The 27,729-nt window shown below is 38.2% G+C and overlaps 1 protein-coding gene across 1 annotated transcript in view; it reads right to left on the bottom strand.

Moving 5' to 3' along the window:
• The window catches only part of LOC131031559 (uncharacterized), a 69,411-nt gene extending 43,596 nt beyond the window's left edge, over positions 1-25,815 (bottom strand). Inside the window, exon 1 of the mRNA XM_057962706.1 lies at positions 25,445-25,815. Coding sequence (XP_057818689.1) covers positions 25,445-25,735 — 291 coding nt within the window. The 5' untranslated portion in view covers positions 25,736-25,815. The remainder of the gene's footprint in view (positions 1-25,444) is intronic.
• Positions 25,816-27,729: the final 1,914 nt, after the last annotated feature.

Here is a 27,729-nt window from a genome sequence, read left to right as displayed (position 1 = left end):
TCGATTTTCAGTTTGTAAAATAAGTTTGCATTTGGATTTAAAAAACCAATTGCAAATGTGTTCTTCCCAACTTCCAAACTGAAAATTCATTCTCCTTCCATTTATTTATGCTTCGTGTTTTGCAAATATAATTGCATTCAGAATTTGGAAACCCGATTACACGTTTGTACTTCCCTCTTGTGTACTTGCAAAACATGTTTCAAAACCCGAAATAAGTCAAAAGCTTATTTTTCCACCTCTTATATTTCCTCTCACAAAGCCAAAGTACGAAAGTTGAACTTTCCCATTTGGAGGAGTGAAAATGTCTAAAGGTACTGACTTTGATGTTGCCTTGATACTCTTGGATTTACATTGCAGCATTCCCAGTTGTTTCCAGATGACAGATGTACCATCATCTCCCACTCCAAAAAAGATGAAATACAGGTATGATAAATACCAAAATGAAGTTTCGCAGTCACAGGTTTCCTCCTCCCTTGATCATATCAAGGATACTGAGATAGGGCATGTTGACATGTCCGAATTCATACAAAGGATTGAAGATCCGAAGGAGGGGGATATGCAACGGTTGCTGGACAGCCATATCCATCATGCCGCATCCTTTCCAGTTGCTGCCCTAGAACCGGAATTTGTTCTAGCATGTGCCCATCATTTTGATAAAGAGACACGAGTTATTAAAAATGATGATGGAGAAGTGATCATTCACCTAGATGCAGAAGCTATAGAGAGGGTTTTCAAAAAACCTTCTGAAACCATTTATATAGAGATCTCCAAGGAAAATGCAGCTGAATACTTTGCCAAAAGGGAGAAAGACTGTAAGCGTCATATCAACAAATGGATTCATGAACCTCGCACTGCGCTTACCAGATGGGCAAAGTTATATCGATCTGATTTCAAGAATGAGATCGGTGATACTATTACTCTTCTGAGTCGTATGATGGGATTGGAACATTCCAATGTTTTTGAACCTTGGATGTACCAATTTATTATGTTAATAAGGCAGTCTCAACACATCTGTTGGGGTGAGATCATCAGTGATGCTTTGTGTGAACAACTTGTTGTCGTCTCTACTACTTTCACCTTCTACATGAATTCATATCTCGTGTATATTGCTGCGTCACTTAGACATTTCCCAGGTCTTTCCACCAAGGGTGACCGCATGCTTGTACCGGTTTGGGAATACTATGATCAGTTGCCTCTAAGATCAAGTAGGTCTCATTTCAGAAGGTTCAGGACGCTTTCTTTGGTCATTACTTGTGTCAATTTGACAAGAACTTGAAGAACAAAAGAGTCTCAGATGAAGCATGGGAAAAGGTGAAAGAATATGGTTGTTTGTTTCTCCAGTTTCCAACTTTTACCTACATGAGAGTTGGATGCTATGGCGGGCAGCCTTACATGCTCCCACGATACCCAACAGATAAGATTATTCTCATGGAATTGGGAAGGCAGATCATGGCTATGCATACACATCAGTCAGTTAAGCACAAGGTTGGCATGGGTATTTCTTCTAACAACCCATTGAAGATTGGTCAATATTCTCTAATGACTTCAATCAAGGCCAGGGCTATGGAGACCGAGTTGCAAGAAATTAGACTCAAAAGATTCAAACCTAGAGCTGATTTCGATTACCGAGGCATGAAGGAGAAGATCAAGAAGACCTTCATCCATGTACATCGGATAGAAGATATCTGGGTTGATCTCCGTACCGAAAAGGAGATTCGCAAGATGGATTATTGCCGACTCACTGCAGAACAGATTGTGGATCTAAACCTCGTGAACGTGCCACAAGGGATGATTGATGATGGCAACATTCTTGATCTTGAGTTTGTCAATCAGAATGTTGATGAGGCTCCACTTCCTTCTATCCACTAGTCCCATAAGGAAGGCACTTCTATCTTGGATTTCAGTCAGTTCTTGTCAATACTAATATCTGGCTTAAAACAATGGTGTCAAGCTCATTAAGATTAAACTTGGTAAAGAAGATGATTCTACAGGTCCTCTTGGGCGAAAGTCTGAAATTCAACTGGACAACAAAGAAGGTGCATCCTCTTCTAGTACAAGGATCAAACTGCGCGTCAGTCGTGCAATGGTGCTTCCTCCTCAGGAAATAACAGTCCAAGGTAAGGAGAAGCCACGGTTGGAAATTCATGTGATTGATCCTGAAGCTTCAGAGGAAGAAACTCAATCTGATAATGCTCCTCAGTCGTTTTCTACAGACCACATAATTCTCTTTCTTCACTTCCTATTAAGGTACCCATGTTTCCTCCTATGATAGATGTGAGCTCTCAATCTGCCCCTTCAGTTTCAGAATCTCCGCAGAACATCCTTCCACTTTCAACAGCAGAACCATCTCAAGGTCGTTCTCAGGAAAATTTGTTGAATATCTTTTCAGATGATCCTTCATATGTACCTGTGTCTGATATTGATACTTCTATGACCTGTTTTGATGAGTTCATGACGTCTTCATCACATCCTGTCGTCACTCAGTAGACTATGGTGGCTATCCAGATGGACACTTCTCCCAAGATCACCACAATTGTTCAAACAGAAACTGTTTCTCCCTCTATCCCAGAATTAGAGTTAATGGCTTTACCTCCATGGCTCAATTCTTTCACTACAAAGAGGAAGAAGCAGGTGATCTCACCTGATGCCTTTGACTACCAACAGTTGAAACAATCAAAACCTAAAGCTATTAAGAGGGCAAAGACAGTTTCGAGGGTGATCGTTGATGAAAATCGAATGAGTGGCAGAAATTTCTGAACCAATATCAGATAAACCAATTGAAGAAATGCAAGCAGCTGATTATCGGATCACAAAAGTGCAACTGGGTAAGCAAACTCATGAGGTGGTCAAACATGATGCTCAACAAACAGTGGCTACATTGGTACAACGGTATGATGAGGTGTTGACCAAGAAAGATCAATTGGAAGTAGAGAATCAAAGACTCATGGCAGCCATCCAAAGTATTACTCAACCTTCAAGTGGAGAAGGCCAAGTACCTATTTCTTCCAGGTTCAGTGAACCAATCCAAGGTATCGAGAGAGCCGCCCAAAAGGTTCAAGCCTTAGACACCTGGGTTGATCAATTGCATGACTTATGTTCACAAGTCATAAAACAGGTATTTGAAACAATGGTCAAATTGGAGATCATTGAAGATAAGTTGAATCAAATCTTGGGTGCTTTCAAACTAAATTTGGAGAAGGTTGAGGGAAATTTAGTTTCTTGGTGAAAGATGCCTCAACATCAGTTAGGCGTTCTTCAGGTGCATAACGTAATTCCTTCCAGAGTCATGTACATTGAATATGAGGAACTTCTGGAGAACAAATCTCTTGTTCTCAAGTCACTCATTGAAGAAATTGATGAGACCTTAAAGTTGCGTGAAGCAATCTTTCAAGATGTTACCTCCCATTGTAAAAAGGCATCCTGCGACATTTTAAATCAGAATGATGAGTTGCTGCCAGAGGAAGAAGTTCTTGCAAATCTAAAACTCAAGATTCATGATGAATGGAGAAGTGAGCAATTCTCAGCCGCTTCCATTCAAATATTGATTAAGTATCAAACTGAGTTGCAAGAAATCCGGTCCGCATTGGAAAAGGGCAACTCCATGCAATGCCATGATGTTGTCGTAAGACTAGGGTGGTGGCTATGAACACTCACGAACCAGATCTTGATGAATTGCAGAAAGTTATTCAGAAGTTCGAATTGTTCATATCTTCAAGAGGTGCAACTTAAGTGTTTTTAACACTCGTTGTAAAATTTTAAAATTGTAATTTCATAATTGTAGTTTCCCTTTCGGCAAGTTGTCATCACTTGCATTTTTGTAATTGCAAGTTAACTCCTTACTTGCACTTTTGTAATTACTTGTAAGCCAACTACAAGTTGTGTCCGATTAGGATTGTAGTTGGAATAAGTCTTAGTTAGTTAATGAAGTCATAATTAGTTGTTGAATAGGTCTTGGTGATTGAGGGAATTTCTCAAGTTAGTTAAGATCCTCCCACCTTTTTCTCAAGGCTCCTCTCCTATAAATAGAAGAGAGGGTCCTTTGTAATCTTTATCTTTTGGGAAAGCAAGCAAAAACTCTGCCAAATTTACAGCAAGAAGTTTTTGAGCTTATGTATGTGAATTGAAGGTTTTGAAGAATAATAAAGAAGGATTACTCAAGTTTTGAGTCTTTGAGCTACATGTTTGAGTTTGACTCTTTTTTATTTATTCTATGCAAAGTGTTTCTAAAGGAGCTTAGTCCAATCTGATTTGAAGTCTTTGAGCTGCAAGTAAAGAAGATTAATTAAAATAGGAAATCTCTAGAAGGAGCAGCAAGTCTTTGAGCTTGCGTCTATTCTTGAGGGAAAAATTATTGTTTGATGAGAAATAGCAGCAAGTCTTCGAGCTTGCATTAGTTCTTGTCTTTGTTTTGAAAGAATAAATTATTCCAGTCTTTAAGCTGTTGTCTTTTATTCGTTGTAAAATTTAGTATAGCAAAGGGTAGATAGGACTTTTAATAATCAAGTCTTTGAGCTTGATATTGCTGTCCTGTCCCGAAGGAAGTGACGGAAGTCTTTGCGGTTTCAGGAAACTTCATTTCCTTTCTCTCATTTTACTTGAAAGTGGTTACTCCTATTCATATTCAATCGCTATCATTTTCTGTGAAGAGAAAAGGATATTGTCTTTCTTGAAGAAAGAAGGAAGACTGTTGTCCCATCCTGTTTTTATTTCAGTTTTAGTTAAATAGGGGGAGCCTTCCCTTAATTAGGAGAGTTTTTACTCGTGTGCTGTGGTTGAAACCACAATTTTGTATATTTCCCCAAGTGTACAAAATTTTCAACCAACAAGATGCGACAACGGATGTTCGGAGTCGGAAATTAGGTTCCTTCCCCAGCATATGCGAACATTATGAAGAGTGGTATTTTTCATGCCGTTGGATTTCCACAGTCCATATAGTGCAGTGAGCTTATCCTGGAGTGTGCACGATGTTATGATCTGCTCACGCGAATGATCAAAACTCCTAAGGACGTTGTTATTGCCTACCTTGCTGAGGATGCTATTGCTGAAGTGTTCGGAATTCCACGCGGAACAGATATGAAGGATGTGACCAAGGATGAATATACAGAAAGATACACGAAGAAGATGGGTGCCTGCAAGAATATGATAAACAAAGAATGGATGATTGAGCCTAGGTCTCATCATTCCAAGGCTCCCAAGACACTCATGTGCATAGACTTCAAAGAGGAGTATAGCGACTTGATATTCCTGCTCAACAGAGTGATGGGGATGTCGCAGGGAGCAATATTCGATGGATGGATGTTGTATTTCATCCAGGATTGTCTTAGAGGGACATTGGTAAATTGGTCTAAGATTATAAGTGACAATCTGAACTTTCAGTTGATGAATGTAGAGCGGTCCAAGTCATTCGCCATGACTTCTTACCTGGTATACATGCTTGCACGGTTTGTTTCATACAGAGGATTGATATGCAAAGGTGAAGTCGGGAATGGGCAAGGACAATTCAGGAGTCATGAATGCTACCCCCAGCTGAGCATGTATAGAATTGAAGACTATAAGAGAGTGAATGATGCATTCACTATGTACATCACGCGGATGCTACAAGGCGAAGTCCACAGAAGATTGTCCAAGGAGGCAACAGAGTTAATAGAGAAATATGGATCATGGCATATTCAGTTTCCCACTTTCACATACCTTGGGATTCATGGGTTTCAATCTGAACCCTACAGACTTCCTAGGTATCCGACCGACAGAATGATCTTGTTGGAGGTGGTGAGACAGCTTCTAGAGTTCGATGTCATTCAAAGAGAGAAGCATAGGATATGCATGACATTCCCTATTTCAGTTGGGAAGACATCAAAGGTTTGTTAGTCTGCCATAGCCGCCAGCACTGCGAGTGAGGAGCTTGCATTCTATCGATTTGCTACATATAGGAAAAGAGAAAGATTTGATCCAGATAAAAAAGTTGGAAGGATCAGGGGAGAGAAGTTCATTCACAAAGTTGACATAGAAGATTATTCGGCCAACCTGATGGACGAGCAAGCAGTGAAGAGAAGAATATGGTCCAGAATGTCAATGGATTTCATGAAGAAGTGTGGACTTTTCCTCATTCCTAATCAAGTGTTAGATAACAAGGATCATGCACATCCACAATATGAGAATGAAATGAAGAAGGCAATCTTATTGCCAAATTGGTCAGAGTCAGAAGAGATTGACCTGAATGTATTGATGAGAGAGGTCTTGAGTTTCTCTCATGCATGGGTAGATATACAGATGAATAAGTTAGTTGATAATGGTGTTCCCTTCACTTATGAAAGGATGAAGCCAAAAGAGTCTACTTTCGAGGATGATCAGAGGACTGTCAGTGATGTTAGGATTCATGCAGACGAAGAGAGTCAAGCTCCCAAGAGAAGGAAGAAAACTCTAGGAGAAGTCAAGGCCAGAGAGAAGAAGATTGAGGAGGTGAAGAAAAAACAGAAGACTATCATTCCTCCACCTATCATTCCTTCACCACCTCTCAATGTCTCATCAATCAAAGTGATTGAAGTAATAGAGCATAGCAAGGAGACCCAGCAATGTTCCAACACAGTGATACTACCAGGGAATATTCAGGAGTTACATGCCACAGCGACATTTGCACCTCCAAATGAGAATGATGATCAGCCGGGATCCCCTACTGTCCTTTTGGAAGTTAGTTTGGGAAATGAGGTATACAATTGGACCAAGAATAATCCTGATGATGATGATGTTATCTTTGGATTATTCTTGGTCCAATCGTATACCTCATTTCCCAAAATAACTTTCAAAAGGACAGTAGGGGATCCCACCTGATCATCATTCTCATTTGGAGATGCAGATGCCGTTATGGCATGTAACTCCTGAATATTCCCTGGTAGTATCACTGTGTTGGAACATTGTTGGGTCTCCTTGTTATGCTCTGTTACTTCAATCACTTTGATTGATGAGACACTAAGAGGTGGTGAAGGAATGATAGGTGGAGGAATGATAGTCTTATGTTTCTTCTTCACCTCCTCAATCTTCTTCCCTTTGGCCTTGACTTCTCTTGGCATGTTCTTCCTTCTCTTGGGAGCTTGACTTTCTTTGTCTGCATGAATCCTGACATCACTGATAGTCCTTTGATCATCCTCGGAAGTAGACTCTTCTGGCTTCATCCTTTCATAAGTGAAGGGAACACCCATATCAACTAACTTATTCATCTGTATATCTACCCATGCACGGGAGAAACTCACGAGCTCTTTCATCAATACATTCATGTCAAAATCTTCTGACTCTAACCAATTTGGCAATAAGATTGCCTTCTTCATTTCATTCTCATATTATGGATGTGTATGATCCCTATTATCTAACACTTGATCAGGAATGAGGATAAGTCCACACTTCCTCATGAAATCCACTGACATTCTGGACCACATTCTTCTCTTCACTGCTTGCTCATCCATCAGGTTGGCCCAATCATCTTCTATGTCAACTTTGTGAATGAACTTCTCTCCCCTGATCCTTCCAACTTTCTTATTTGGATCAAATCTTTCTCTTTTCCTATATGTAGCAAATCGATAGAATGCAAGCTCCTCACTCGCAGTGTTGGCAGTTATGGCAGACTGGCAAACCTTCGATGTCTTCCCAACTGAAATAGGGAATGTCATGCCTGTCCTATGCTTCTCTCTTTGAATGACATTGAACTCTAGAAGCTCTCTCACCACTTCCAACAAGATCATTCTATCAATCGGATACCTAGGAAGTTTTTAGGGTTCAGATTGAAACCCATGAATCCTAAGCTATGTGAAAGTGGGAAATTGAATATACCATGATCCATATTTCTCTATTAACTCTGTTGACTCCATGAACAATCTTCTGTGGATTCCACCTTGCAGCATCCGCGTGATGTACATAGTGAATGCATCATTCACTCTTTTATAGTCTTCAATTCTATACATGCTCAGCTGGGGGTAGAATTCATGACTCCTGAATTGTCCTTGCCCATTCCTGACTTCACCTTTGCATATCAATCCTCTGTATGAAACAAACCATGCAAGCACATATACCAGGTAAGAAGTCATGGCGAATGACTTGGACCGCTCTGCATTCCTCAATTGAAAGTCCAGATTGTCACTTCTAATCTTAGACCAATTTACCAATGTCCATCTAAGACAATCCTGGATGAAATACAACATCCATCCACCGAATATTGCTCCCTACGGCATCCCCATCACTCTGTTGGGCAGGAATATCAAGTCGCTATACTCCTCTTTGAAGTCTATACACATGAGTGTCTTGGGAGCCTTGGAATGATGAGACCTAGGCTCAATTATCCACTCTTTGTTTATCATATTCTTGTAGGCACCCATCTTCTTCGTGTATCTTTCTGTATATTCATCCTTGGTCACATCCTTCATATCTGTTCCACGTGGAATTCCGAACACCTCAGCAATAGCATCCTCGGCAAGGTAGGCAATAACAATGCCCTTAGCAGTTTTGATCATTCGCGTGAGCCGATCATAACATCGTGCACACTCAAGGATAAGCTCACTGCACTGTATGGGCTATGGAAATCCAACAACATGAAAAATACCACTCTTCATAATGTTCACATATGCTGAGGAAGGAACCTGATTTCCGACTCCGAACATCCACTGTCGCATCTGGTCAAGTCTAGGAAATGCATGTTTGTATCTGTGATCTCCTTCCATCTGGATGAAATCTTGAGCTTTGGATAGAATCCAAAATCCAGTCTCCAGCATCTTCAGTAGTTCTTTCCTTTCCTTAAATCCGGACTTCGACATCGTACCTGTACGAAGCTTGAAGTTAGACTTAGGAAAATAAATAATGCTCTTGATAAAATTCCTGACTTTCTAAAGATTTTAGCTAATTAGAGCATAAAGTCACGAAAATAATCCATACTCTTAGTAGATTTTGACAATAGATTCAAAGTGTGACAATGCTAGGCCATGGAAACCCTCTATAAAATTCATTAATACCTCCTTATGCTTATAGATTATGCAAAGGAGTATACCGGATCAACGATGACTAAGGAAAGGTGTGAAAGGTTGTTTTTTCACACAAAGTAGGTCAGAAGACACCTTCCGCAGTCAACAATGGAGGTCACAAATCTGAAGACAACCTGAAACTAATAAATTAACTTCAAAAAACATGTTGCAATCCTTCAAAAATATGCACAAACTTGATAAAAATCAATCTTGATGATGAAAATAATTAATCTTGGAAACATAGTTATGGCTGGTAAAAGATAAATTTATGAGGACAAGCAGCCATTAACACAGTTGCAGACCTTAAGACAGCCTTTTAATGGTCTGAAAATGATTCCAAAATGCCTCCAAGTACTCTCCAAATGTAAATCGCTAAAGTTGCAGCTGGCTGGGCAATAAAAGTTAAGTCTGAAAATTGAATGTTCAGCCAACAATGGAGGTCTAAATCTGAAGCAAACTCAAATGACAGCAAGTAGGGAGGCAAAGGTGGCATCAAACATGCATGGAATTCCCCAAATTAAGCTCCCAGCACTTGCAAAATAAAAATCGAACTTTCCCAGCTATAGCACCATTTTTGAAAATTCTGAAAATGTCTTCAATGTAGCTCAAATCTGCAACAATGGAGGTCTGGAACAGCAAGCAATAATGGTGGACAAAATCGCCAAAGCCTCAAACACCAAAAGTCACCATCCTCAACAAAAATCGTCAAATTTGGAAAAATCGCCAAACTTGGGAAAAATTGAAAAATCTGGAAATGATCTTCAATGGCAGCAATAGAAAGGATTGCCAAGCTGGAAAAAATGGAGGAGGAAAGAAATCCTCAATCCAACACTTCACTTCAACACTTCGCCAAAATTCGCCAATAAGAGAGAAAAATCGCCTTTCATGGAGACACCTGGCAGATTTAATAATAAAATATTGTTGAAGACTCCTCTCTTATACTTGCTTTTGCCTCTCACTTTCACCACACAAGCAATGTGGGATAAAACAACGACTTATATACTTGTTTGACAAAACTAACTTGCTTCTAGAAGGGTAAAAACATTAAATGTTTATTGCAAGTTATTTAATTTTGTTTTTAAAATTTTAAATAATCGTCAATCATCATTTAAAAACAATTAAAATGGGGCTCACTTATTAAATATTTCAATTTTAAGTCAAAATTGAGCCACTTATTAAATATTTCAATTTGAAGTCAAAATTGAGCCTCTAGGGGAAAATCGATTTGGGTTGGGATTAAAAAATCCCATTAAAAATCATTTAAAACATAAAAAATTCCCCACAAGGGAAAATCGATCTTAGCTTGGATAAAAATCCATGCAAAATTTCATCAAAATGCACATAAAACAGGCCAGGGGAAAATCGATGGGGGCATGAACAAGGAATGCACACTCCAAATTCACTTCATTTGCAAAAAACACTCCCTGGTGGAATTTCGACCTCAATCTAGATGAAAATCTGGACTTAAAACTCATCAAATTGCTCTCAGTGGAAAATTGACTTGCATAAGGACTGAGAGTCTGCACAAAAATCCGCATTAACTTGTCACAAAACAGCCTGGTGGAAAATCGAGCCAGGCATGGAATCATCCTTAACATTGTCCGCACTATAGTCTGCACTCCAGTCTACACTCCTGGTGGAAAATCGATGGCAATTTGAAAAAATCCTGACACTTAGCCAAATTTTAGCACTTCAAGGGGAAAATCAATCCAGGTATGGATAAACAGTGGTGGAAAATCATAGCCAGTATGGATTTCAGGGGAAACCCATGTGTAGTGTAGAATTTGAGTTGGGGAAAAGGATGGGTAGTCTGGAATATGAGGGGAAAAGCACCTCTAGCATGGAATTTGACTTTCTAACCCTTGGAATATGGATTTTCCTTAGGAATTTGGCATATTAACCACTCAAAATCGCTTAGAAACTTCAAAATTAGACTGGACTTAGGCAAATTTTCCGAAAAATTGAGCGAAACACTAGGAAATTATCGGGATAAAGTGCAAAATCAATTTAAATAATACCTTAGGAGTGAGAAAACAACTCCAAAAGGTCTGGGAATACCTTGGCACTTTTAAATCACTGATGCACGTGTTAAAAAACACGTTAACGCTCAAAAGGGTCAACACTTAGACAAAATTTAGGATCATTAAAATATCAACGTTAGTAACTTGATCCTATAACTTCAAAACCCTAAACGGCACTAGTCATGATCAAAACTCCGAGACTCAGACATGGGAAACGCAAAATTGTCCACTAAGCAACCAAAACCCTAACTTAACAACGCAGAAAGCCGGAAAAGAGGGGGTCCCCGTTAGCAATGGGGCGATGTGTGAAAAAGTCACGACACGGAGGACAACAAACTCCTGCACGCACTTGGCCAGTTCAAACAGTTAGCTTGAAATCTTGTCATAACTCTGACATTTCAAAAATATTATCAACAAAAATAAAACATCTTAAATGTCATGTTAAATATCAAAACATCAATTTAAAAGTTATCATTTCATTGTACTGAGCACAAATACCATCTAGGGCATCATCACTCAATTATAACATGAAACACCTAGGGCACGATTAACATCACGTAAATATAGCACAAAACAGCCAGGGCAAAAACAACATGGCGTGAATGTAGCATAAAAACAACTAGGGCACAAATGGAATGTAATAAAGCACCACAAACCATGAAGCAACATATTGGAATCCATGTGGACTAATGTACCAAGCAAATCAATACCCGGATCCCATATCAAAATGAAGAATCTGCTGTAGGAGATGAAGTAGGAGAATGTCAAATGATCACCATGAAGTAACCATACAAGTATGTAGAATATCAAAACAATGTGAAAGCGAACCCCCACATGCCAGTGAACCAACATAAATGGCCACCCAACTTCACTATTATAACTCTAATCAGCAATATGTGTGATATCAAACATGTCAACAAACCAATGCCAATCAAGGAAAATCACTCCACACTCCATCTCTATCCCAGAGGTATACCTCCAAACACTCCCATACTGCTTAGAAACTAATGTAGAAAATGAAAAGTCCGAATATGCTATATGATTCCAACTAGGACAGCCACTAGTCCATAAGGAATCAAAGAATATGAAGTCACCAATCAACAAAGATATCGCTGCCATATCAAGTGAAATAGGTGACAAACTCAGAAATGAAGTATATATGCCATCACTACTCCACATAGACAACTCTCGAGTGGCTGGCCCACTAAGAAATCCATCAACCAAATCACTATCATCACCGAGAGAATGATCAAATACCTCAACTGAAAATTCTGAATCAAACAACTCATGTCTCTCATCATCAAATGAATGGTGAACATCACAAACATGTTGAAGATTGATCTTGGCTTGTTGAGCCAATAACTTGCCTTGCCTTGCCCTTTCTAGCCAGTCATCATTCATCATTTGGGACTGAGTTATATCAGCTGCTCCAAAGTGTCTAAACCCAATCCTAAAATGAGATATACCATGTGACTTATCATCACCAAAGCATGCATGATGTGTACCCATCATAATAGAATTATCATGACTCATTTCCCAATGATTAGAAGCACTGACATATAAAAAAGGGAGGATGAATCACTGCTGTTATAAATCAGAAAATTAGGATCATACCTTGGTAGCAAATCTTCAGTTGAGACAAGCACCTTTTTCTTGTAAACTTCATCCTCAACCTTTATATCTTGAATGCCAATATTTGGAGAGTCCATAGCACTTATTTTTTCATGAAAATAGGCAGTTAACTCATGAGTATAAAGAGATATAGTGTCGCTTCCCTTAATCAAGGATTTAGGACTGATTGTAATTTTTCTTTTTTTGCCTTGTGAGTCTTCAATACTAGAGTACACTTGCATACATTTCACAGCCCTATCTTGAAGCATATCATGTTTTGAAGCAAAGTCATTATCATACTCCATCAAGGTATCACAAATTGATTCATGCCCTTCTTCAACTGCTGGTATAAAATCAGATTGTTGGCAATTTGAAGTTTCAATCTTAACCTCATATTTATCTATCCAGTCACAAATGTTTACCATGCTACATTTCTTGTCACCACTATCCCTCTTGGATTTGTGCCCATGTGCTGTCACGATATTGCTGTCCCAACTCAAAGAGCTAGAATTATGCTCATACCTTTCCAAGGTGCCTTTATTGCTCTTTCTTGTATCTTTTTTGAGGGAAGATTGTTCCTCCATGAGTGCTGGCCTATGAGGTGTGACCTGCTGCAAGTAACATAAATTTCTAGCTGCTAAAGCCGATCTGTCTTTCATTGGTAACCAACTCCATGGTACAGTATGCAAAACAAACCAAACATTATCAAATTGTACGATCTTACTATTAGGGAATCTCTTAGTCTCTATAGTCAGCTATCTGAGACAAAATGCCTCATATGATCTTAGCACTTGTTCTTTCATTGTGGATGATGCATGTTTAATCAAAACGGAATCAATAATGTTTCCTTCTACACAAATAGGTATAATACTAATGGCTGGTCCACCAAGTGTGTGTCCATTAAAATCATAGCTTTGAACCTTGAAAGAACTCTCTAAAAGAGGGAACTCATGGTCCTCATGATGCAAACTAGATAAACATTCAGAATTATACCTCTTCTCTTGTTCACACACAACAACATGTTCTTCTTGTTTGTTTACCTCAAGAAGATCTTCCTTTGCACGTTCAACTTGTATACACTCTTCTCTTGGAAGAAATAATTATCTAATGTATGGTTCCCTTCGTTTCCTTGCATTTTCTAGCCGGTTCCATTGTTCCTTGACCTCTTGTAGGTGTTGTCTTGCTTGGGCAGCAAGCATCTTTGCCTTCTTAGCTCTTTGTAACCACCCATCACACATATCTTGTGTCCTTTTAACATCTTCCACGGTACGATGCACAAAGTTAGAACCTTTGTGGCTTGAATCCACAATATATACTTCATGTTTGACTCCCAAATCTTGAGTGCCATGTTCTGATTTTTCTTCACGTGTAAGAATAATGTCACCATTGGAATCAACTATCACACTAGAAGATGCATTGTGATCACCTAAAGAATCCATACCATCATTATCCATGCCAATCTCATGCCCTACATCAAGGGAAGCCATGCTTATCTCTCCTATAGAATCCTCTTGTGAATCTTCTCGCAAAAATGATGAAGCCTCATGTGAGTCACTCCCTGATGCTATTTTTTTGTCTTCATGAACCGGATTTGCATGTTTATCAAATTCTTCATGTAGATTTTTGCATACTTCATTTGAATAATCTTTCCTCTTACACTGCTGATTTGAACTTATAGATACCAAATCATCATCATCCTCTTCGGGTACACCCATAAATTGAGTGAAGGAAAGGTCACATGCCTTCTTAGGAAGGGAACAATACTTATGGTAGCTGCTCATAATTGCATCATTTGTTGCCATGGAATGAGGTGTCTTAATTGTACATGTGGATGGAGATGAAACCTTCGAGTACCCAAATTTCCTTGAATGTGAATCATCAAAATGTTGCAATTCTTGATTGTTCTGAGGGTGAGTTTCTCTTAACTTTGTAGGATCCTTCATTATTTTCTCACAGCTAGGTATCTTTTCCTTCATTGGTGAAGCAGGAAGGAAGGTAGCTAATAATCTTCCACCCTTAATCCTAGCCATTGATGTAATCGGCAAATGAAGCAAATTGATTTCTACCCTCAGGCTGGCAAAACCAAGGCTCTAATACCACTGAAAGATCCCTTTCCAACCGCTGTACTGATTTTCTGAGTTTTGAACTTGTTGTTTGAGGTTTTTTGTGGAAATTTTAAGTGGTTTTGATTTCTATTTGTTCCCAAAGGATCATATAGGGTTTATGCTTGCTTCTTTGTCAATGAACAAGTGATTTTGAATGCAAAATATAATGAAATAATGGACTGATAAACTATTTCAGAATTCTGATTTTTATAACAGCACAATAATTATTGCAATTTTGAAAGATTTATTTCATCAGAAGAACTTACAGCATACCAGGGTCCAACGCCTAGCCTAGAAATGAGTGTTTTATTGGATGAATTCTGATCTACTGCAAAATAATGGCGTCCAAGCAAAACTAATGCCTCTAATGAGGTTTATTTGCTTCAACTATATTATTAAAAACAATTATTGAAAGAGTTGACACATCTGCTATTGAGCAAGATCACTGAATTTGCCTAATTTTCCACAAAGAATTGCTCTTATCAAATCCCATATGCCTGGATAAGTCTGATAAATCACTTTATTTGCTGATTGCCAATGCTGACAATGAATTTCCTTCCTTATTCCAACCCTAATCACTGTTGTATGAATTATTTGATATTCCAGCTGCCTCCAAAGTGGTACGGCTGGCTAGGAGAGGCCACGCAGGTGCTGGAAAAGGTTGTGGCTGCCTTTGATTGCTTCCAAAAGCTGATTCCCTTGCTGTTACAGGTCTGCAATTGCTGATAAAATCTGATTATTGTAGCCCAAATAGGAATTCTGGATGAATTCCGCAGTTCTATGACTTGGAGTTTCGTCCAAGCTCACCTGTTATTGAGTAGATTTCGTTTCCCAATGTAGATTTGTTGTTGTTCTGATTTGCAGAGCTCCAAACCTCCAAAAGATTCAATAAAAATGATGAAAAGAATACCCAAAAGCTGCCGTACAACTTTTATGCCTCTCAAATTCCAACGCCCAAATTAGGGTTCCAAATTATTAAATTTAATAAACTTTAATCAAGTTTATTCCCCTCCAATAATTCGAACTTCATGAAGCCTTTATTATTCATTAACAAAGGGGCCATTTATTATAAAAATGACTTAACACTCTGGTGCCTAGGGAAGTGTGCCAAGGGCTCGCTTTATTATGTTTTATTGTAAGGTATAAAGTGATTATAACACTTTATCATTATTTATTTAAATCCAACTTTGGAAATATTTAATATTTTCTAATTAATTCATAAAATGCTCATCTAGACTCATAACTGAAATCTGACTGAAGCCACCCGGAAGTATTTAATATTTTCCAATTAATTCATAAAATGCTCATCTAGACTCATAACTGAAATCTGACTGAAGCCACCCGGAAGTGGAAGATCCCTGAGTCCTACAGGCCAATTGATAGTTCCCCCTAAAAAGTAGGAACTACCACCGAAGTCTCCAGAATGATCCTGGAGGTCCCCTATCGCGTCTTGTTTAACTATTAGTCAACCCCTAAAAATAGGGATCCCTCCTAAAATCTAGGAAACTGTCATAAACTGCTCAAAAACTGCTTACAAAGCCCCTGCAATGCTCCAAAACCTCGAAATGAGTCCCCTATCCATACTGTTGACCTACGGAAACTCGACTAATAGGTGAACCATCTATCATTTGCTTGTCTCCTAGAAAGGGGGCATTACAATGAGGAATATAAAATGTGTGGGTTTATTCATTGAGAAGGGCATGGAAGGAATTGGAATAAGTTCTTGTCTGAAATATACGACAATTCTGATCTGCAAAAGAGGGGTCAGAAATTGAGGTATGTTGTGGATAAGAAGGCAGTGAGTAATTGGGATTATTAATTAGTAATAATTTGAAACTATAAAGCAGTAAGATATAGCAGAGAATATTATATTTTTAAAGTAATTGGTATGCTATATGTTGAATCCAATATTTGTTATTTTGTGAATCCATCAAGAATTTACGATTAGTAATTATTCATTGGATTTTAATAATCATATTAGAAACTAGCAAGAAACCATAATAGGGAGATGCAGGAGTACAGGTCCCCTCAATTGAGTAGACACCGATTGACTTGGTTGCTTGTGGGCCCCCATTGAGTTGGTTGATTGTGGGCCAAGGGATCGGATTGACTTGGTTGGTTGTTCGACGCTCTTGGGCTTAATTGTGGAGGATAATCTCCCAACATCCTATAGTGCTTTCCCCCCAAATTTCGGATATGATTGATTCTTAGGAATGAACTATAATGTGCATGTTTGCAACAAGATTTATCATTATTATTTTGTTTCATGTTAATTGATTATTTTCCTAAACTCAATTGTTATTGTGTGATTTAGTGAAATAATACTATTGTAGATAAATTGTATTTTGAGATTTGTTATTTTTGGGCAAAAATGGGTATTATCCCAAAGGGGGACATTACATGACATCAATTGAGAATGAGTGGAGAATCTTAGTTAGCTAAAATAGTTAAAAGGGTGGCCCGTTCATGGGCTTTGTCGGGTTAATCCGATTGGGGTCCTGAGATGTAAAGTGAAATGGGAGGCACCTCAACAAAGATGGTATAAAGCAAACTTTGATGGAGCATCAAAAGGAAACCCTGGAGTATCAAGGACAAGTTTTGTTATCAAAGATTGGCTGGGGAATATCTTGGTGATGGGAGCTCAAAAATTATCAGAGGGAACGAATAATGAGGCTAAGGCTAAAGCGGCTTTATTGGCCATTCAATTGGGGATCAAATTGAAAATACAAAAACTATATCTAGAGGATGACTCCCAAATAATTACCAATGCAATTATCAAAGGAGAAGCCCAAACTTGGCATTTGAATAAATTTATTTTCAGTATCACAAATGATTTAAACTTTTTTAGATATTACACCATTTCACATGTGAAGAGGGAAGGTAATGAAGGGGTAGATGTACTTTCCAAGTGGGCGATATCATTTGGGGAAGTGGATGAAACTCATGTGAAGGATTTTAGAGATCTATCGAAGGATGAAATGGGCAGAAATGTACAGATTGGCATTTAATTGCCATTATTATTTGGCATGGTCAAGAATGTTGTGATGGTGATGGAGTGTGATGTCCCCTATCTGTTGACATCGGTTCTTTAGTGAGGATTAGCCTATTACCCTGACCCTCGTAGGCTAATGGGATTGGTTAGAGGGTCTTTTGAGGATTGGTATCATCCCCAGTGTTCAGAGTGCTTCAGTTTGGTCTTCCTTTGACTTCATTCGGACATCATTTGCTCTCCTTACTATTTTTAGTAAGTCTTGGGATGTCAGAGATGGACCCCTGCTATTTTTAGTAAAGGGGGTATGGTCATATGCAGTCTCCTCATGTTAGCTCCCAGTTCAGATGACGTTCGAAAATACAAAGTATTCATGGAGATATTAATGTTTAATTGGCTCAATTAAACATTAATTATTTGGACATTATATTATTAAGTTATAAAATGACTTTATATTATAAAGCACTTAAATGAGGGTCTATTTATCATGAGAGGGGGCCAAGTTTATTAATAATTTATGAGCACATAACCCCAGGTTTAATTACATTATTGATGCCAATGAAATATTATAATATTTTAATGTTAATTAAGAGTTTTTTGAAGAAGTTCAAACTTCTTGAGGAAATATAAGTGTGCAAAAAGGAATCGAACTTCATTATGTGATTGGAGTTTTTGATTGAAGTTTCTCTAGAGCATTAAAGAGTAGAATACCAAGGGTTTCTGCAGGATTCAAGGCTCGTCGGCATTGGAGAGGGTTGCTTCTTCATTGTAACAGCATATAGAGGGTGTGCGATATCATCTGATTATGCTTGTGAGAGTTGGCTTCATTCAGGAGTCAATATTGAGCTGATTGGAGGGTTTATTTCAGAGTTTGTTTGCAGATTGAAAGGGATTATATTCAGAGATTTATTTGCTGCTACAGTGCCCGTGAACCACTACAGTACCCGTGAATAGTAAATCGCTACAGTACCCATGAATAGTAAACGCTGCAGTACTAATGCATTTTAGAAGAGTTAATCTACATAAATTCAAAGGGGTTTGAAGAGCGATTTCAAATTGTTGGAGGCTACATTTATTGCTATTAGTACCACTCATTGGCATGTGGAAATTACATGTATGTATGACAAGTGTTTGTGTTAATGATAATCTGTTGTAAGTGCATTTTGGTCTCTTAGAATGCATGCCAAATGTTCGTAGAAATGTCTAACAGCTGTAGATGCATATTTCATATGATTTCAATCACACATTGTCATTGAAAGGTTAGTGGTAGGTGCTACATTGCATTCTCATTTAACTTCAGACTTTGATATATGTCTTTTTGAGTTCAATGAATGCATATTATCATCTCTTAAATCAGAATATCAAAAAAAACACAATCAGCAAGTACAGAAGTTTCATGACAAGTGTTTGACAATATTCCTTGAGCATTTAAATCAGAAATTTCCAATCAGATTAACCAAGGGATACTACAGTGGTATCAGAGTGGTTTCCTGCCAACCTGTTGGGTAGATTGATTGAGCTAGTTAATCATGGTTACTTCAAGTACCCAAAATCAGTGGGACCAGAACATGAAGCAAGTGTATTCCTCATTGGAAAAGTTAAAACAAAATCAGAAGAAGCTGGATGAATTGATTTCACACCCTGCAAAACTTGATAGAACTGCTCGGTATATGACATCTATTTTTAAGGGGAAAGAGAAACAAGAGGACTTTACAGGGGAAGTATCTAGAAACCTTTGTAATGAATTTTTAGCAACCCGTGACCAGCATACGGCTGAACCTATGGCGAGCAAAAATCAGACTTACATGGAGGAAGATGTTGGGCACAAGACACTTCATGATGACTCCAAGAGTGAGGAGGCACATGTGCAGGAAGTGAGGGTCAGATTTGAAGAGAATGTTGACACTGATAGCACTTTAGAATTCGTTATCAGTCATGATAACAATTCTGATTTTTGCAACAGCAGTCATATTTCTTTGCCTAATCGTGAACAGCCATCTCAAGTGAGATTGATGGTTGTGTGGAGGCACCTAATGCACACACTCAAGTTACGGGTGATGTTGAGGCCATAGGTGTTGTGGATTCAAACCACAACAAGTCTGATTTTTCCAATCAAACCATGGAAAACAAATCAGAAAATTTGCCTAATGGTGATGGTTTCGAGGATTGTTTGACCGATGTGCACACATCTATATGGATAGGGGACATGAGCATTGATATTGGCGGTTCAGCAGTCTCTAACATGTTATTTGAGCCATTCCAAGAGGTACATGACAGTGGTACACTTGTTGAGGATGTGTGCGAAGAAGATAGCACACATGATGATGCTTACCACTCAATGAGCGATGACGACTCCGCCTCTTACCAGAGTGTAGATTTCAAACCAGGAAATTTGAATGGAAGTGAGAAGTTCAAGGGTTCTCACCATTTAGTAGGGCAACTGAAGGTGAACGAAAGTATGATAACTTCAGCCTTAGAACACTTCAATGTTGTGCAGCAATCGGTGGCACATTGTTGCTGGACTCCTGGTATATGTGAGCACTTGGATGGTGGGCTTACCCTTGCAAAGTTTCAATCGCTCAGAGATGTCGTTGGGGTAATGCGGAATCATTACCTACAGATATTATCAGATAGAGATCACCTCCTTATGCTTGACGGTATCTATTATGATGCATTGAGGGGGAAGGAAGAGGAGGTTGACGAGCTCACTCACGAGCTTGAGGTGACTTTGGACTCGTTGGAGAGCACTCAGTTGGCCCTTCAGGAGTCGCAGGCACGGGTTGATAATCTTACTGTGGAGTTGAGTCGAGCTCACTCTTCACCAGTTACATATACAGTACAGTCTCCTACAGTGGCAGTTGGTGATGGTCTTATATCCATGGATCATGGATGTGGTGATGGATATGTTAAGGATGTTGTTGTCTCCATCACTGAGTTAGGTGCAGTTGATTCAGATGAGATGAGCATCTTGGTTGAGAGCAGTGGAGAACCACGTCACACCAGGTTCTTCAATGATTGGTGCTACGACAGGTGATGCAGGTCAAATTGCTGATAGTGCTAGTATGGCAGTGATGGATTCTCCAGAGAGTTGTGAGTTGGTGCACCGTGACACTCCCACATCTACACAAGTGACTGGCAGAGCGTTACTTGGTTGGGAGTATGGCTCTCACACTAATTTGTTTCCCTCTCCTGGAACCAAATCTGTTTCCTCATCTCATGCAGTTGATGTGGGTGGACAGTTTGTTGCGACTCAGAGTCAGAGTCATTAGCTGCCGGTTTTTGGAGATAAGGTTGACTCAACCTTATTTCATTTTTACGGCGCCAACTTATTTGTTGAGCACTTACTTGAGAGTTCTGAGTTTCAGGATGGTCTGTATGGAGCTACCGGGGATACTCGCATTCGAGGTTCTCATGCCATCAAGCGTCTTGTGGGAGCAACTGTAGACACTTTGGCTACAATGCTTCCAAATAGAGATTTTGCGATTAGGTTCATTGAGCAAGCTGCCAGAGGCCCTACCCAATCCGCTTTTCGGGGCCAGAATTTGGAGTCATCTTTTGATTCCAGAGCTGTTAGTGATGAGTCGTTGATCAAGGTTGGAGCCTGCTACAAGAATTACATTGTGAGGAGTGCTCACCATTTTTCCTTTGATCCACACGTGGATGACCTGATGATGTGTAGGTGTGGATTGGCTCAGGGATTATATCATTCCTTGTGGGATGGCGGTTCGCCATCTACAGAAGATGGGACTAAGGCTGCAAGTACTTGATTCAGATGGTTGTAGGAAATTATTTGCGAGGACACCAGTCAGTTTTCCATTATACTGATGTGTATCCGACAGGTGTGGTCACTCTTATATCACCAAGATTTTGTACGGATACATGGTTACAGGGTGATTATGGTGTCAGTAGCTGCAAGCTAGATTACTTGTCGAGTCAGCACATCTGTGGGAGTCTAGCAGAGTTGAGAGATAGTTGTGGAGTTGCAGATACCTTCAGGAATTTGTATCTCTTTATTGAAGATGGATGTGAGTGCAGTTTGCTTTAGGACCCCAATGATGACAGGGTTAACACTGTAGTTTGGGTGGGTTCCATTGGTTGGCTTCACCACTTTTGGCATGGTGAAGATGAGATCAAAGTTGAGCAGCAGGAGTTTGAGGATCTATGTGGCATGCTTCCATTCGAGGTTTGGGATCTTTTGAGTGCATCGAGATTTCAAACAGAGCTTGCAAAGGAATTTATGGGTGTGCACATGATACCGAACATGTACATTTTCACATTTGACCCTCATGTACGTGATTTGTTTCAGATGCACAGTTCAATGGCACTTGTGATGGACAGTTTGTATGACCGCATACCTTGTGCCAAGTTTGGTAGCAACCAAGATCAGTGTTATGAGTTGCCTCCACTTGAGACTCTTACTCCAGTGACACCAGATGGCGGGGATGAGTTGATTCAGCAGGTTCAGCTTGATGTGTCAGGGTTACAGGAGTCATTTGTTGATAGCAGGGACATTGTGCGGGTCTTCACTTGGGATCCAGGTGGAGAAGTTTATTTGCTGTCGAGATTGCTTGGGGACAAGCAATTTCAGGAGGGGCGGACTGTGATGTCCCCTTTTTGTTGACATCAGTTCTTTAGTGAGGATTAGCCTATTACCCTGACCCTCGTAGGCTAATGGGATTGGTTAGAGGGTCTTTTGAGGATTGGTATCATTCCCAGTGTTCAGAGTGCTTCAATTTGGTCTTCGTTTGGCTTCATTCAGACATCATTTGCTCTACTTACTATTTTTAGTAAGTCTTGGGATGTCAGAGATGGACCCCTGCTATTTTTAGTAAAGGGGGTATGGTCATATGCAATCTCCTCATGTTAGCTCCCAATTCAAACGGCGTTCGAAAATACAGAGTATTCATGGAGATATTAATGTTTAATTGGCTCAATTAAACATTAATTATATGGAGATTATATTATTAAGTTATAAAATGACTTTATATTATAAAGCACTTAAATGAGGGTCTATTTATCATGAGAGGGGGCCAAGTTTATTAATAATTTATGAGCACATAACCCAAGGTTTAATTACATTATTGATGCTAATGAAATATTATAACATTTTAATGTTAATTAAGAGCTTTTTGAAGAAGTTCGAACTTCTTGAGGAAATATAAGTGTGCAAAAAGGAATCGAACTTCATTATGTGATTGGAGTTTTTGATTGGAGTTTCTCTAGGGCATTGAAGTGTAGAATACCAAAGGTTTCTGCAGGATTCAAGGCTCGTCAGCATTGGAGAGTGCGGCTTCTTCATTGTAACAGCATATAGAGGGTGTGCGATATCATCTGATTATGCTTGTGAGAGTTGGCTTCATTCAAGAGTCAATATGGAGCTGATTGGAGGGTTTATTTCAGAGTTTGTTTGCAGATTGAAAGGGATTATATTCAGAGATTTATTTGCTGCTACAGTGTCCGTGAAAAGTGTGCTACAGTACCCATGAATAGTAAATCGCTACAGTATCCGTGAATAGTAAACGCTACGGTACTAATGCATTTTAGAAGAGTTAATATACATAAATTCAAATGGGTTTGAAGAGCGATTTCAGACTGTTGGAGGCTACATTTATTGCTATTAGTACCACTCATTGGCACGTGGGAATTACATGTATGTATGACAAGTGTTTGTGTTAATGACAATCTGTTGTAAGTGCATTTTGGTCTCTTAGAATGCATGCCAGATGTTCGTAGAAATGTCTAATAGTTGTAGATGCATATTTCATAGGATTTCAGTCACACATTGTCAATAAAAGGTTAGTGGTAGGTGTTACATTGCATTCTCATTTAACTTCAGACTTTGATATATCATATATGTCCTTTTGAGTTCAATGAATGCATATTATCATCTCTTAAATCAGAATATCAAAAAAAAACACAATCAGCAAATACAAAAGTTTCATGACACGTGTTTGACAATACTCCTTGAGCATTTAAATCAGAAATTTTCAAGGGATTTTACATGGAGCATTATTTATAGATGTTTGGGCCCATTTTTGGTTGTATCCAAAAGCGATGGTTGTTGAGGTGTTGACAAGGATGGAAGCAACTTTCACTCTTTTTACTTCCAAACAACAGCTAGCGTTCATGGGTGACATTACTGCAAAGCGGATTAAATGTATTTTCAAGTTTGGAGATGGAGCATTTGTGCAGATTATGGAGACCCTTCTGGGTGAGTGTTTTCTAAAGACCACACACAAGTATCGAATGAATGTGGATGTAGTCACAATGGTGATGGCCTGGGGTTTTGAGTTGGGCGAGCAAAAGGATGTTTTGGTGCAAGTGTTGAGGGGGTGCATTGAGGATGATTGGTTGTGTGAGTTGATGGAATTGCTCAACATGGCCATGCCTGGAGCAGGGTTTGATCCTGGTGAGGGTCTTGACATTGATGGCATTCATGAATTGAGGGAGCTAGTGCCTTTTATTTGATGGCCTTTTGAGGTTGACTGAGGTGAACATCGAGCGGAAGCCGTAATAGGCTGGTATTCACTCAAGCTTTACCTGAAGGATAGGGAGGTGGAGTCTCGTGGTATTGGTGCTTTTGGACTTGTAATGAGGGAAGTGAAGGTGAAGGGCAAGAGGATGACAATGGAAGTGAGGAGGTTGAAGTAGAAAAAACGGCCGGTGGCACTTGCTAGAGCTATGACAGAAGGAGCAGAAATGAAAAATGCAAGCGAAGGTTCAAGCGGTCAAATTCACAGTGTGCCCTAGCTTTGGGCTCGAGAGTTTTTTGATCGTTTCTTTTAAATTTTGTTTTACAATGTTGGCCCATTTTAAAGCTCGCTCGTTATGTAAATTTTGAAAGAGTGTTATACTTGTAAAATGATGAAGATTTAGTTATGCTTTTAGTTATGTTGGCTGTTTTGAATCAAGCCCACCGGTTGATGGTGCATTGTATGGTTTATGGTGCATTATAAAATATACTTATTACCGACCACAAAAAAAATATATATATATAGTTAAAAGGGAGTTATGGCAGCTTCTAGTTGGCTCGAGGGTAATTAATTTTTTTATTTAAACTAATTAGTTATGCTGGATTAAAAATGTGAGGGACCCATGGAATGTGAGTGGTCAGATAAATTTTATTATTATTTGTGAAGGAAAGATGAAAATAAATTCATTTATTTATTATTATTATGGAATTAAATGAAAAAATGTCACATGGAATTAAAATACAATGTTAGTTAGTGAAAATTAGGTGTTACACATATATTGGCCCGTCACATGTTAAGTTGCGAAATCTGGAATTAACCAGGTCCAGGTACAAGTCCAGGTCCCTCGGAACCAGTACAGTGAACGCTGGGCCACTTGATGAGCTAGTCTTGAGAAGTGAATACCCTATATTTTTGCTTTGGGCAGTAGCCGGTAAATTCATGGGGAGAATGTGATTTGCTTCACGCAAAATTTGCATTCGCTAATTAACAAATTTTAAAAAGTCGCCCAAAGTTTTCCAATAGAATTATTAACCTTGGGAAAGAAAAAATTCCAATGTTTTTCTTTCGCTAATTAACAGATTTTAGAAAGTCGCCCAATGTTTTTCTACAAAATTTGCCTGCAATTTTTTGGTTCACAACATTCGGCTGGCACCCTATACTTAGGCAAGAATAAATTCCAGTCCTTATAAACCTTGTCCAGACTTAATTAACTTTTGCCACCCAAAAAAAATGTAAAGCGTACCTGCTTGGAGCAGAATGCCTGATGCCAAGATTGCCAGGGGTATGGAGGAGGATCGCTTAATCTCTTTTTGTTGCGGTAAGGTCTATTTATGAGGGATGAATTGTGTAGAATGAAAAGAGGGTACCATAAATGGTCTGCAAGTGCTGCTGTGTGAAGCCTTGTGTTGCAGCAGGCCAAGCGTCCAAGATCAGTAGCATTTAACAGGGGTAAAACCCTCTGTTGTAGTAAAACGTCGGGAAGCTCTTCCAAACGAGAAAAACAGCGTCCATCAGTGTTTCCAACCTCCTCCATTCGCTTAACATATGCTTCGCTTCAAATAATACGAAAGCCCGAGTTTAAATAGAGTAGCACTTGCAGCCGTAGGAAGTGCAAAAGATAAATAAAAAGAGGACGTAAATGAATATGACGGTCTTATAAATTACAGAATATTTTTATGTATGATAATTAATTGAATTAATAATAATTTTTATGTTGGAATTTATATTTATAATCATATTTCTAAGATTTAATCAGTTTTCTTATTTATAATAATTATGTTTAATGTAAACATAGTCATTTAGTAGATGATTTTTTTTTAGGATGGTAATTAAGAGCATTGTGGAAGGCATAGTTACCAAATTATAAGATTTGGTCAAACCAAGCAAAGGTATGTTGAACCTCAAACTTTTCAAGTGAATAGAATTTTTAAAAAAGTTTTAAATTAAATATTCAAAGTATAAATAAAAATTATTAATAGATTTTATTAAATTAATATATTAATTAATAATGGATTATCATTTGTTTGTCTAAATCTATGTTATGGTTTCTATAGTTTAATAAGACACTAGATCCCATTTTCCTTAAAAGGGATTTACATCTCATATTATTTGAGTTTTGATTTTTTTTTTTTTTCTTTCTCCAGTTTTGAGTTCTTATATTTATTTATTTTTTTGAGTTTTGATATTTACTATATTTAAATATTAAATTATCAAATTTGTTGTTAATTAAACTATCAAATATGTTGTTTACTTGACCATGTACACATTAAATTTCTAATTATCAAGCATTATTTGTAATTACTAAAAATCATGCATTCCCTCACATTATTTTTTATTTTTATAAATCAAGGAATTGGTTATCATAAAAAATAAAAAATAAATAGAAAAAAATTTAATGCTTTCATTCCTAATAAATGTTAGTAATTTACAAACGAAATATTTTTTAGTTATTCAATATTTTTAAAATTTTTAATTATCAATACGTTTCAAATTTTTAATAAAATATATTAGTTAAAAATTTTACCAAATAAATTTCAATGACACCAAATTAAAAATTTATGTACCCCAACACCTAAAATATTGTGCTTAGATTTGTCCATAGACAAATTAATAGTGTTACCTAGCCAAGATAATTTCAACCCAACACAAATTGAAAATAATCGATTGCAAATGCTATGAAAGAGTTGTTTGAATTTTGAAACAACTGAGATTGATACAAGGCATACAGCAGACGGCATTTATCACCTCTGGTCCTAAACATAAGCCCCTCAATAACCACCCAAACAAATTTTTAAAGCTTTATAAAGCTATTATGAAATAGTGCCCATATGGTTTATAAAGAATTGAGATTAATTAGAAGTTTTTTTATGATGGACGAGATTAGGTATATGCTTTAGACTTCCAAATTTGTAGGTTAAGCTTGTTCCATTTTGTTTGGCAAAAGCAGGATCCATTCAACATTGAGGTGAGGTGAGAGAAAGATGACAGGGAAAAGTTACTTATAAATGGTTTTAAGGAGAAAGTATCATATTTTTTTTCTTGTTAGGCAATTTCTAATCTTTTAAGAAATAAAAATGGAAATGGGAAGATCGGAGAAAAATGAGCTCAAGAGGAACTAGTTGTTGGATTTGGATAATAGGTTGTTTAGTAGAGGATGTCAACTTGAATTGGGATTGATGTTATTGTTAGAAAATCTAGTTGATGGTGATTAGATTCCACAAGTCACAAAATACTTGAATTCCATTTTTTAAATGGTTCTTACAAGTTTAGAACTCTTAACAATTCCTAGGGGTTTTCCCCTTGCTAAATTAATTGATTCAACCAAATACAGGAGGTTGCAACATTGAGGCCATGACTAGAGGATTGATCATACCAAATTAGCTTCATTGAAGTAATTTGTCAGACAAGCTTCCATATATAATTGAATGGAATAGACTTGTGAGTTTTAAAAAAGATCCAAAAGGAGTTTATCATTGTAATTGACATTGTCCCATGAGTGACCAACAAAAGAAATTAGCATGCAAATCG

This window comes from Cryptomeria japonica, chromosome 8 (genome assembly GCF_030272615.1).
Source record: "Cryptomeria japonica chromosome 8, Sugi_1.0, whole genome shotgun sequence".
Taxonomy (NCBI): domain Eukaryota; kingdom Viridiplantae; phylum Streptophyta; class Pinopsida; order Cupressales; family Cupressaceae; genus Cryptomeria; species Cryptomeria japonica.
This window is presented reverse-complemented; position numbering and strand designations above follow the sequence as displayed.